This window comes from Crinia signifera, chromosome 1, assembly GCF_055691185.1.
Source record: "Crinia signifera chromosome 1, ASM5569118v1, whole genome shotgun sequence".
NCBI classification, from domain to species: domain Eukaryota; kingdom Metazoa; phylum Chordata; class Amphibia; order Anura; family Myobatrachidae; genus Crinia; species Crinia signifera.
In genome coordinates, this window is record NC_139217.1 from 164554809 (window position 1) to 164567133 (window position 12325).

Sequence of the window (12325 nt, forward strand, 5' to 3'; positions counted from 1 at the left end):
GCATTCAAACCATTCATATTTCAATGAAAGGTTATTACATAACATACACAGATTTTAGACACAGATACATATAACATTTACAGGTTCAACTTTAGATAAGGTTGCTGGAGTTTAAGGCTACGGAATCAGATCACTGATATAAATTTCAGATGATGAAAGGTTATTACATAACATACACAGATATTAGACACAGATACATATAACATTTACAGGTTCAACTTTAGATAAGGTTGCTGGAGTTTAAGGCTACGGAATCAGATCACTGATATAAATTTCAGATGAATGTTGCATACTTGATATGCTCAATCTGTGGGCTATAAACAGACTAGTCATCACGGTCACATCTGAACACAAAGCAACGCATAACTTAATCTGATGATCAGTATACACTGACGAACCATCTGCTAATGTCCATTAGGTAAAGAACATTCTTTTTTTACTATTAGGTAACAAAGAGCCTTGGACCCCTACTCATGCCCATGAATAGATATAACCAGTGTATTTCTTGTAGCACCCAGTGCCATGCAGCATTGGCACTTTATTTCTGCTGTCACTTTGATTCGCAGAGGAATAGGGAGAAATCATTGAAATTATTCAGAAGTAAAATAAAATAATCAGCTGCAGGGTGTGGAACTTACTACAAATCTTGTAACTGTAGTTAAGAACAGCACCTTTTTAGGCATACTAGTGGGTTATTGGGTACTTGTTTCCTAGCACGGCGCATGGCGGGTTGATCGCATGCCTTAAGTTTAAGGTACTTAAGGCATGCGATGGACGCGATTTTCTGTCAACCACAGGTTTAATTGCCGGTAAAAGAGAAAATCGCGTTGATCGCGTCCATTGCGGGCCATTATAATTGATTCCAATGTAAAAATCGCGTCGATCACATCGCATGCGATTTGGTTGGCATGCGATGCGATTGATGCAATTTTTCCGACCCGATCAATACAATCAAAATCGCGGGCGCGGTGCTAGAAAACAAGTACCGTTTATTGACTCAGATGGTAGTTCTGAGTAGAAGCAATTGGATGTTGCTATGGGCAACCAATCTGTATGATCTTCTAGACTGTGCTAAATACTGTAAATAAAAAGTAGATTCTGCTTGGTTGCTCTGGGCAACATCCCATCATCAATAGAAAAACCCATCTTAGTAAATAAACCCCACAGTATCTTTAGTCACAGAAAAAAATTACAGGATATTACTTAAGCTCGTTAAAAAATGTATTAGTTTGCTATCAGATGGAGCAAATGCCAAATATAACTGTGCACTAGGGAGCCAGATAATGTAAATGTCACCAGTCAAAACCAGTTCACCACTTATGATTAACTAGTAAGAGTTCAATGACTGGGGGCCAGATGTATCAAGCTTCACAAAGTGATAAAATGTAGAGTGATAAACAGACAGCCAATCAACTCCTACTTGTCATGTTACAGGCTGTGTTTGAAAAATATCAGGCAGGAGCTGATTGGCTGGCTGTTTATCACTCTGCATTTTATATGTTTGGAAGCTTAGTGCATCTGGCCCTAAGAGAAGAAAGCTCTCATTGGCAGCATAATATGTTTTACTGAGTGCATAGATAAGCAACTTATTGTGACTCTGGGCATAGGCCTGCACCGATCAACTGCTATCTATACACTTATAAGGGACAATGAAGGACATATTTAAACTATAAATAAATATGTTTGTATAAGGAAGACCCAGAAGCGAGTTTTCTAGTTTTCGAACCCCATTAATGGCATTACTAGTGACAAAATCTTTCACAATATCTAGCAATGATACAGTTAACATTAAGTACAGCTACCTGCTCCTTGTTAAATAAACATAAATCCTGTGAATAAAACTGCCTAAAGAGGGAATAGAAAAAATAATATCACATTGTGTAGTTTATTATTAACATCAATAGCAGAAGCCCTGCCAGCTTGGAAATCTACAGCAAAGTCACATAAATATGCTTTTCATACTGTAGTTGGGAGGAAAGCAAAAAGTAGCATTTATTTGCACTTGGATAAGTAATATTGGACTGTACCCGAGTAACTACTGACTGCCTTTGTATGTAGCACACATATACTGGAAAACATTTTGTTTACACTGTAGTTTAGAGTTCAGCTGGAAAGGGCACTCTAATGGGGGTAGCTTTGGGTCAGAGAGATCACATTGTGAGAGAAGAGGCCTTATTCAGACCTATTCGCTGCTGTGAAAATTTGAAGAGGATTGCGATCAAATAACTGTCACCCAGACAGAGTGAAATCCTGCCCTGTGCAAGTCTGCAAATGGCTTGCGAAAGGATTGCCGATCTGCATATCAATTCATAACTCACTCACCAGTAAATGATTTTCCCAGTGTGCATAACTCTGACCCTTCCACAACTATGCGATAGAGACAGGCTGAGCGAGGCCAGAGCTGACGTCCCAGTGGCTTTGAGCTGACAAGGTAACCCTTGAATTTGAATTGCTTAGTTGGGTGACATCTAGTGGTTGCTGGCCTGCAAAACACTTGATTTCCTGTCATAGAAGTGAGGCGCAGAGGTATCCTTTTGTTATATATGATTGCTGAAAAATATAAGAGCAGGACATTAGGTTAAACCAGTGGTTCCCAAACTTTTTTGAACCATGGCACCCTAGACTGTCAGAATATTTTTCAAGGCACCCCTAGGTCAAAAGTTTTTTGTTGACAAATGTAGAAAAAATATTAAATTAAGTAAATTGTGTTTCTATATCAACCTCAGGATCAATTATGTAGTGAGGAACAATATTCGCTTTTGCTTGCCCACATATTTCACGATTGGCGCCCACAAACTCGGGTTTTGCCTATTGCTTTGCCCAGAACTATTATGAATTTGTCCTAGACCACCAATCCAAGGCACCCCTGCACGTGTCTCGAGGCACCCCAGGGTACCTAGTCACACAGTTTGGGAACCACTGGGTTAAACACTTTTAGCCCTGTCCTCATGTGCTCCTTAAATGATTGCCACACAGTAGTACTGGGTCAAGTTTCTCTAATCTGCAATATATTATGAGAAGAAAACAGCCTTAATGGAGGAACTCATTCTGTGAATGATTCTTATATTACACTGGGTGTGAACTTTATGCAACTAACATAATAAATATTGTATTACTGGTGGCATACAAGTCACACAAAAGCATTGATGGTTATAATGCACATATTGAAACAATTATTAAATAAAGATTTTACTAAATGTTTTTTTTTTTTTTTAGTTTAATAATTGTACTATTATTTGACCATCCGGCTATTAATGGCATGCTGAATGGTGAGAAAGGTGGATGGTTGATGCTAGATTGACAATCGACAGGTTATACCATATGTTTAACATGCATTAGATTTGCAGGCCAGATATGTCGACATGGTCAGAAGGTTGACATGTAAAAGGAGTAGAAAAGGTCAAAAGATCAGCATGGCAATGGCCAACACACATCTTTGGCTTAATTTAATACCCATGTGAACTATAAATGAAAACATTAACATGGTGAGCCCAGCGGGTCACCTTGCCTGAAGCGTGGCAAACAAAGCGAGCCTGTGAGGGTACATCCACATTTTTTAAAAATAAGTGTTGACCTTTTTTGTTGACCATTTCTGTGGCCAACCTTTTGACCTTGCTGACCACATGGTGTTGACCCAGAGCCGGCCCTAGCCAATTTGATGCCCTAGGCAAGATTTTGGTTGGTGCCCCCAAGCAACAGCCTTAGTTCTACTCTACACTACTAACCCCGTTATACCCACAACTACATGGATGCAATCGCCACTACACTAATGACCCCCTCTATACTGGCCTACACTACTGACCCTGCACATTCCTTCGACCTTCAGCCTTCGCCCCACCATACAAACACTTCTGTTTGTCAATCAGGCAGAGGCATTCAAAATGTATTTATTTTTATTTATTTCCAGTGACTTATATAGCGGCAGCATATTCCGTTGTACTTTACAATTGAAAACAACAGTGATTAGGCCCTGGAGGAGCGCCCTGCTCGCAAGCTTACAATCTATAGGGATAATAGGAGGGATACATAGGGATAGAATTCCATAGCATGGCAGTCCCACTATATTGCAAGACAGACCTTATGGGATGCAATTAGATATGAATGTTAGGTTATGTGGGAGTTCTGGAATAATACTGTGATGTGATCACATGCTCCGTCCTGTGTAGGGATGCCAATCCTGGGATTGGAGTCTCCAATCTCGGGATTACGGGATCGAAATGCGCATGCGCATTTGATTCCCTTCTCCAGTGTAGCACTAAACGGGCCAGGGAGAAGGCGGGTAACGCTGAGTACGGGCAGACGCTATGGCGTGGGAACACTATGTAGTTGCGCAGCGTGACCTCTAACATCATGCTGCGCTGCCTGGCAACAAGGTTGTGTGGCTGCGCAGCGTGATGTGAGTGATCACATCACGCTGTGCAGCCACACACTGCCTCCCACGCCGACATCGAGTTACCCACCTCCTCCACCGCACAGCTCCTCCTCCTCCGTTGGAGGTAATATATTCGTCATTGGGCATATCAGGAGGCCAATCCCGGGATTGACAGTTTTTCCATCCCGAATCCCGGGATTGAAAAAATGGCCCGGGATTGGCCTCCCTAGTCGTGTGCATTTGCAGTTTCTCGATAACAGGGGCAATAACCAATGAATAGGGTGACAGCGAGGATGTGATGTTAGAACTGCAGCTACTCAGTTTGTCGCAAGCGTAAATACTCCCGTTTACAAAAGTACCATCAGCAGCACGTGTAAGCTCAAGGGGTGCACAACCTATTTTCTCCCCCAACACCCCATATTTATATAAATGCTTATCACTCCCCCCACACACCCCACACACTCACTCCTTATACACTATGGGCCTTATTCGAGTTCACTCTTTCAGACAAAATCCTTCTTAGATGGACAAAACCATGTGCACTGCAGGGGGGCAGATGTAACTTGTGCAGATCTAATTAGATTTGGGTGGGGTTTTACTTCAAAGTGAGATCTATATTGCAGTGTTAAAATAAAGCAGCCAGTATTTACCCTGCAAAGAATCAACAAAAAATCACCAAATCTATTTCTATCTGTACTTGTTACATCTGCCCCCCTGCAGTGCACATGGTTTTGTCCATCTAAGAAGGATTTTGTCAGAAAGAGTGAACTCGAATAAGGCCCTATATACCTTTCACCCCCCTGCACTGCTTATATACTATATTCCTATACCCCCATGTCACATCCCTTATATCTCTATACTTATTAAACCCCACCCACACACCCTTTATATATTGTATACTTATCCCCCAATATACCTCTTATATACCATATACCTATCACACACTCCTTATAAACCATATACTTGTAACCCCCCACATATAGTATGTACCCTTCACACCTCACACACCCCTTATATACTATACATACCCTGCACCTTTGACACACACACTTGTTATATATTACAGTCCTATAACCCCCCACACCCCTTATATACCCTATACCCATCAGCCCCCACCCCCACAGTATTCTATATAAATAAACCCTCACACCCCTCATATATGTAAAGCATGGGGCCATGCACTTTGAACTTACAAGTTGAGGGCTTTTGGTGTGGCACAGTGGCTGGAGGATGTTCCTCCAGGAAGTGATCATTTGTGTCAGGCAGCAGCAGTCTTCATTCTCTGCAGTGTGTGCACGGCACGCTGCTGCTGAGCTCTTTCTCTCCCTGCAGCTACCAGAGCCGGAGTTGCTCATGTATATAAAAGGGAGCAATCAGCCAGCTTCAGTTCTAGCATACGTTGCTGGCTGACCTGGCTGAGCAGTTGTGGGCTGGGGAAAGCAAGAAACCTCACCTCCCTGCTTATGGCCATGAGAGCGGCCGCCGCGGAGTCTGGTCCCCCCTGCATATCAGGGAAGGAGGAGCTACACTGGCTGCTGCAGTGCTGCCTGGGGAGGAATGAGATGATGACAGTCACTCCCCAGGCTGATGCTGCACACTGGAGTCGGACTAGTCCGCAGTGACAGGGGGCGGGGGCATGCAGAATGCCAGAACACAGCCACCCTGACGCACCAATGATGCGCGTCCTACAGGCTGTTCTGGAAGCACAGAGAGACCTGGAGCTGGTCGGCAAGTGAGTTGATGCAGTGCCTGGTGGCCCCCCTCCCGGCGGTAATAGCAAACAGTCAGTGGACGAGCCGTGCAATTGCACAGCTCGTCCGCCTATTGAAACAGCCCTGCCCCCCGGCCCAGCCCTTCACTGAGTGTTAGTTTAGGTTGCCCCTAGGCATAGGCTGCTGCCCTAGGCAATTGCCTAGTATGCCTATGCCTAGGGCCGGCTCTGTGTTGACCTATTGACTGTAGATCTCTTAATCCAGGTGGTTGTTGGTGGCCAGAGAGGATATAACCCTTGTAATATAGTAAGGGGGGTGTGTAAGAGAAGAATTCAGATTAGTATCAATGCAGAGCCATAACTACAGGGACTCTAGGGGTCACGTGCCCGGGTGCTGGATAGGAGTGGGCATAATTACTGAGCCAGCCAACTCAATGTCACTCAACTACAAGGAGGGCAATCCAACGCGTCTTCGCTGCCAGCTTCTTCTTCTGACATGTGATGCAGTGGAGGTGACATCATGATGCTGATCGCCACCTGCACGTGCGTCTGGTAGTCGGAAAAGCCATCGGCCAGAGTCAGACTCAGCATGGGAGGAAGAGATGGCACAGGAGGAAGATTGCGCGGAAAGCCCACGGCACAATACCCATAGTCCGACCAGTGGCTGCCACCGTGAGTGAGGAGGAAGAGGCGGGAGGGACTCGAGTCGCGGCATCCAGCAGCCAGTGCTCTGAGTGTGAATGAAGAGACGCCACACAGCCGGCGCACATCCAGCATTGACTCCCCACCGCTAGTGACCAGACCAAAATTATTGTGAGGTCGGAGGTATTTTGTATAATTACTACAAATAAATACTGTCTATGTAAAGCATGTGCAGCCACAGGCTGTGCCACACACCCTATATACCCCCCATGGGCAGTTGACACCCTCTATATATACCCACTATATTATTGTCAGGTATAATATAACGGACCCTCTTTATACCCCCTATAGGCAGTCTGCACACTCCATGTGTCTCCATGGGCAGTTATGTGCACACATGGGCAGTTGGCACCCTCTATATATACTCCCTATAGTATACTATGGTCAGCCCCTGACCCTTTATATACCCCTTTAGGGAGTCTGACCCTCTATATACCCCTCCTGCTGCCAGCTGGCACCCTCCGTATACCCCATTCCTAGGGACAGACAGCCATAGCAAAACAATATATTGTATAAGTGTAGGGTCTGGATCCAAACACACTCTTCATTGGTCCTCGGTTAGTAACTTGGTCAATTTTATAAATAGATTATGTGCAGGATGGTTCCACAGTGCAATATTTGGATATACTGCAGTATGATATTTTATGAAAATTGACATTGTGCCATTTTTTAGATATACCTGTACATTTTTTATATCCTCAGGTCTATCATTACAATGAATATTATTCATTGTTGTTCTGATTAACCCTTTCAAAGGACAATTACACCCATCATTTTATTTTTTGCTAAATTAATAATGTAGGTAAATATTCTTGCCATAGACGGTCTGATTGAGCCAAGACATAGTGATTATACTGTACCATCTTGCAATGTACAGTACAGAGACAGCAATAGGCAGTAATTAATTATAGAACTGGGCCAGCCGCTGGCAGCTGGTCCATTGCTATAATTAATCACTGTCTACTGGTGTCTCTGTACTGTACATTATTATTATTATAACCAGTTCTTTATATAGCGCACACATATTCTGCAGGGCTTTTACAGAGAATATTTGACCACTCACCAGTCCCTCCACCAATGGTTCTTACTCTATATTCCCTACCGAATGTACAGCACACCCATTCATCCAAGGGGTTCATTTTTGAGTGTGGGAGGAAACTGGAGTAAATGACAAGTAAGCTACTTTTCTCCAGCTATTCGGGATGAATTCCTAGATATAATTACGCAAAAAGTAAGACAAGATATAATGAAAGAAATAAAAGAAGCAAGATATTTTGCACTCATGTTTGATTGCACGCCAGATGTGAGCAAATTTGTACAAATGACAGAGGCAAATAGATATGTCAAAGGAAGTGAGAGTGGCTCAGAAATTATAGAACGTTTTATTGACTTGTGTGTAGATTCTGACAAGACAGGCCTTCGTCTGACTGAAGAAATTCTTAAGAAAGTAAAAGCTGAGGGTCTAGACATGAAGTTTTGCAGAGGTCAGTCATCTGGTAATGGAGTGAACATGGCTGGAGTTTACAAAGGTGTCCAGACAAGAAAACGCCAAGAAAATTAATTGGCATATTTTGTAACTTGTGTTGCATATTGGTTACATTTAGTAGCAGTACATGCTGCTGATGTATCTTCCGTAGAACAGAAGTTCTTTGGGACACTTCATGCTCTGTATCCTTTACTTTGCAGCATCAACTTCAAGATGGGAAATTTTAAAGAAACACGTACTGACCTCATAAAAATCACACAATACAAGATGGTCAGCGAAGGTGGAAGATGTTGAGGCAGTATACAAACATTTAGATAAAGTTATGAAGGCCCTAGGAGAATTGGGGACCAGACCTCTGTCTTCTGCAGAAACTAAGTCATAGGCAAAATCTCTATTTAGACACATGAACAAGTTTAAATTTATCATGGTCACTAGTTTCTGGTATGGAATCCCCAAAAAATTGACCGCATAAGCCAATATCTACAGAGAGCTGATGTAACAGTTGAAAAGGCAGTAAGACATGTACACAAACTGATAATCTGATTCAATAAACAAGAGATGGTGCTGTGCCCAAAGCTATAACAAAGGCTAAAGACAAAGCATGCTCTAACAGCCTTAAAATTGATTTTAAAGAAAAATAAATGTTCGATGAAACTGCTCCTGATGATGTAACAGCTCTCAGGAAAAATTGATTAGTATCTCACTATTGGAAATTATTGATCAAATTACCAGTGAAATTAAGAAGATATTCCAAGCACTTGCAAAAATCCAAATATTTGGATTCCTACATGGAATGGAGATACAAAAAAATAGAAAGAAATAAAATCCCTGAAAACACAAGCAAAGGAGCTTGCACAAATTTACAAAGACAATACAAATGAAGAAGAGTTTATCCATGAAATTGCTTAAAGAGTTTAAAATTTAATGCATTGGATGTCAATAAAAAGACAAAAACATCCCCCCCAGAGACCATCTTGACCCTTATCCACAGGCATAAGCTTGAAGAGGCATATTCTAATGTTACTACAGCACTTACAAATTTTCTAACGATTTCAGTGTTTGTCGTCTCAAGAAAAAGGAGTTCCAGTAAATGAAAATGTAAAATAATCTACCTAAAAAGTACCATGGGTCAAGAAAGACTGACAAACCTCAGTATCCTTTCCAATAACAAATAAAAATCTCAAATAAGTATCTCAAATAAAATGCTATACCCCTAGGGGAGGAGAATAACTTGCATGCCACCACCCACAATATTAAGCCTGACCAATGAGTGACCAGATCTTCTACACCTATCAAAAAAAGGAGGGACGTATAAATATTACCCACTAACCACATCCAGTAACTTCGAAAAAGGCTTCAATAGCCGAAACGCGTTGGTTACACAACCAAACACCCAACATTCAGACTTAAACAGCGACACTGACATTCATTTACAGCTGGAAAACCCGCCCTCCTGTGCACGCCCAGAGAGATGTGCTGCACCCTCAGACAGAGGTCTGACCGCAGCCGCCGGGGGACCAGTGCTCCAAAGTCGGAGTGCACATACCCATTGACCAGTGCAACAACCGGGAGCCAGGACCAGTCCAGTACTACTGCTATACTGTGAGTGAAGCAAACTGTACAGACACAGCTTGTCCAGCAGGATTCCGCTGACTGCTCACATTTACCACACACATTGTACAGGCACTGACAGATAAGCACAACCACGAGGAGACATCGGCTCTGCCAAGAGTCTATGGGATGTTAGAGAGGTTCACAAAAAATCACCCTAAGAGTTGCTACACCCAAATAAACCTAAAGACAGACTTTATCATTTCACTGTAAATAGATGAGGGGGACCATATGCTTCTGGTGAGGAGCCTATGGAATTGTGAAGTGATCCATAAAATAACACCTGAATCCCTACGGGGAATCCACTATGGCAACACTGCAGTGAAATCCCTAAGACAAACACACCTGAAATCCCTAAGACAAACACACCACATCTCCATTTCACGAATACACTTAGATTTGACTATAAAACAGTGACACACTATTGAACACTCTGCACTCATTGGCAGTGCTTACACCCATCTATCTACTGCAAGTAAATTGTTAAATCTCCAAAATCTGGGAATGATTAGAAAGTATTACATGTTTTCATAACTAATTATTAATCTTGTGTTCATAGATTATGTTCCATTAAAGCTACTCTGAGCTACTGTAAATGTCTACTTTTCTAAGTAGTGCAAAGTACAAGTCGAACACCCCTGAACACCAGGCTGCACCTCTGCCCATTATTACAGTACTATCAAAGGATACATACAATAGTCTAACAGGAAAGCTTTGGGGGAGACAAGGAAACAGTGACAAATGGTATTCATGCAGAGATTAACTTGCAAAAGGCCCATACACACTGGGCGATCTTGAGCTGAAAACCGATCAAAACAGCAAGTTTGAGCGGCTTTCAGCTCAAAGCCACCCATTGTGTATGGCCCGACGATGAGCGGTGATGCATGCTCCCGCATCATCGTCGGGAAAACGGCTCATCTGCTGGTATTACATCTGTGTCAGACCCCACTGACTGCTCCTGGCAGATGGAAAGCGGCTCAGTGTGTGCACTGTTCAGCTCTCCACACCCCCCCCCCCCCAGCAATGACAGCGGTCATAGCTGTCCATACACGCTGGGCAAAATCGCCCAATGTTTATGGACCTTACGAATATTATTGGTACCCTAAAGAAGCTAGTTAAAATAATGTGCCACATATAATTAAACAGCCAACTCATATACCTATAGATTGTAAGCTTGCAAGCAGAGCCCTCCTACCATTTTGACTGTCTGTAACTACCACGTTTGTTTTATCCCTATTTCCAATTGTAAAGCGCAATAAAACTTGCTGCGCTGTATAAGAAACTGTTAATAAATAAATAAAATAAATACACAATGAAAGAGCATTATACAGTAGGGGAGTGAGAAAAGTTTGACCACAAAGAGGTGGGTCATTACTGGACAGACCTAAATACTTAGTTCTCTTCATCTTCTGCAATAGTTATGTTCATATAACAATCATCAAAATCAGACTTCCCAAATCTCTGCACTTTAACTGAAATGTAGACACAATTGTATGCAGCACCATCAAAGAGGATTTAGTTCCAGGTCTCAGATGTTTTGTGCTACACAAAGGAGTTCCCTCTATGTCAATGATCAGAGGCTAAGGAGTCAACTCCATTTGCTCATGTCAATTCTCAGAACCACCGGGTTGCCTGAAAGTCTGGGTGCAGTGATGACAATATATCAGTTATTTGAACTCCAGCCAGGGTCTGTCTAAAGTTTCTTTTGAAAGGTTAAATATTTCCAATATGGTTTAGAAGCCAGTATAAAAATGTTTATCTACTACAACAGTCACCCATGCAAGTACCATAGCACATGAAAATATGGGAAGGTAGCAAAAACAGCTGGATGCAATATGCACACACAGTTAAAGTAACATAAATAAAATTATTTACATCACCTTATTAATATCCCACAAGACGAGTATACTCTGCAAAGATGCAAATTTAAGGGCTGTAAGCCGTCCAATCCCATGGCCGGATCCGGTGATCAGTACAATATTCCCACTAACAGATTTCCTTTTTGCTGGGATAAATAACTTGACAAATGCTTCAATATAGGAGTAAATTGCAATGAAAATCAGAGCTATATACTCTAAAATGATAGCCATATTTCCAGCTGAAGCCTCAGAGTGAAAATGTCCACGTCAATAGTTTCCCAGCTGAACTAACTCTGTACAGTTCCTACTGAATAATCCTGTGGTAGTGCCAAGCAATTACAACATCTAGGTGCAATGTGTAATCCTATCAGTCAACAAGTACTGAAATTTTCATTATTAAATCTAATGCTACAGGCAGATTTCAATAGCAATTTAACTTTATGTTTAGTTAGAATGCCACTTAAGTAGTGCGAAAACAAACTGAATGTTCTCCCTCTGCTAGTATATTTCTGTGCCCAGATGTGTACTTTGCATCTTGTACAATCAAATAGTTGGGATATCACTCCATTAACACTTGTGTAAGA

The 12325-nt window shown here is 42.1% G+C and overlaps 1 protein-coding gene across 1 annotated transcript in view; it reads right to left on the bottom strand.

Moving 5' to 3' along the window:
• The window catches only part of LOC146063628 (17-beta-hydroxysteroid dehydrogenase 13-like), a 142349-nt gene extending 130329 nt beyond the window's left edge, over positions 1–12020 (bottom strand). The window contains exon 1 of the mRNA XM_083176195.1: positions 11763–12020. Coding sequence (XP_083032321.1) covers positions 11763–11972 — 210 coding nt within the window. The 5' untranslated portion in view covers positions 11973–12020. The remainder of the gene's footprint in view (positions 1–11762) is intronic.
• Positions 12021–12325: the final 305 nt, after the last annotated feature.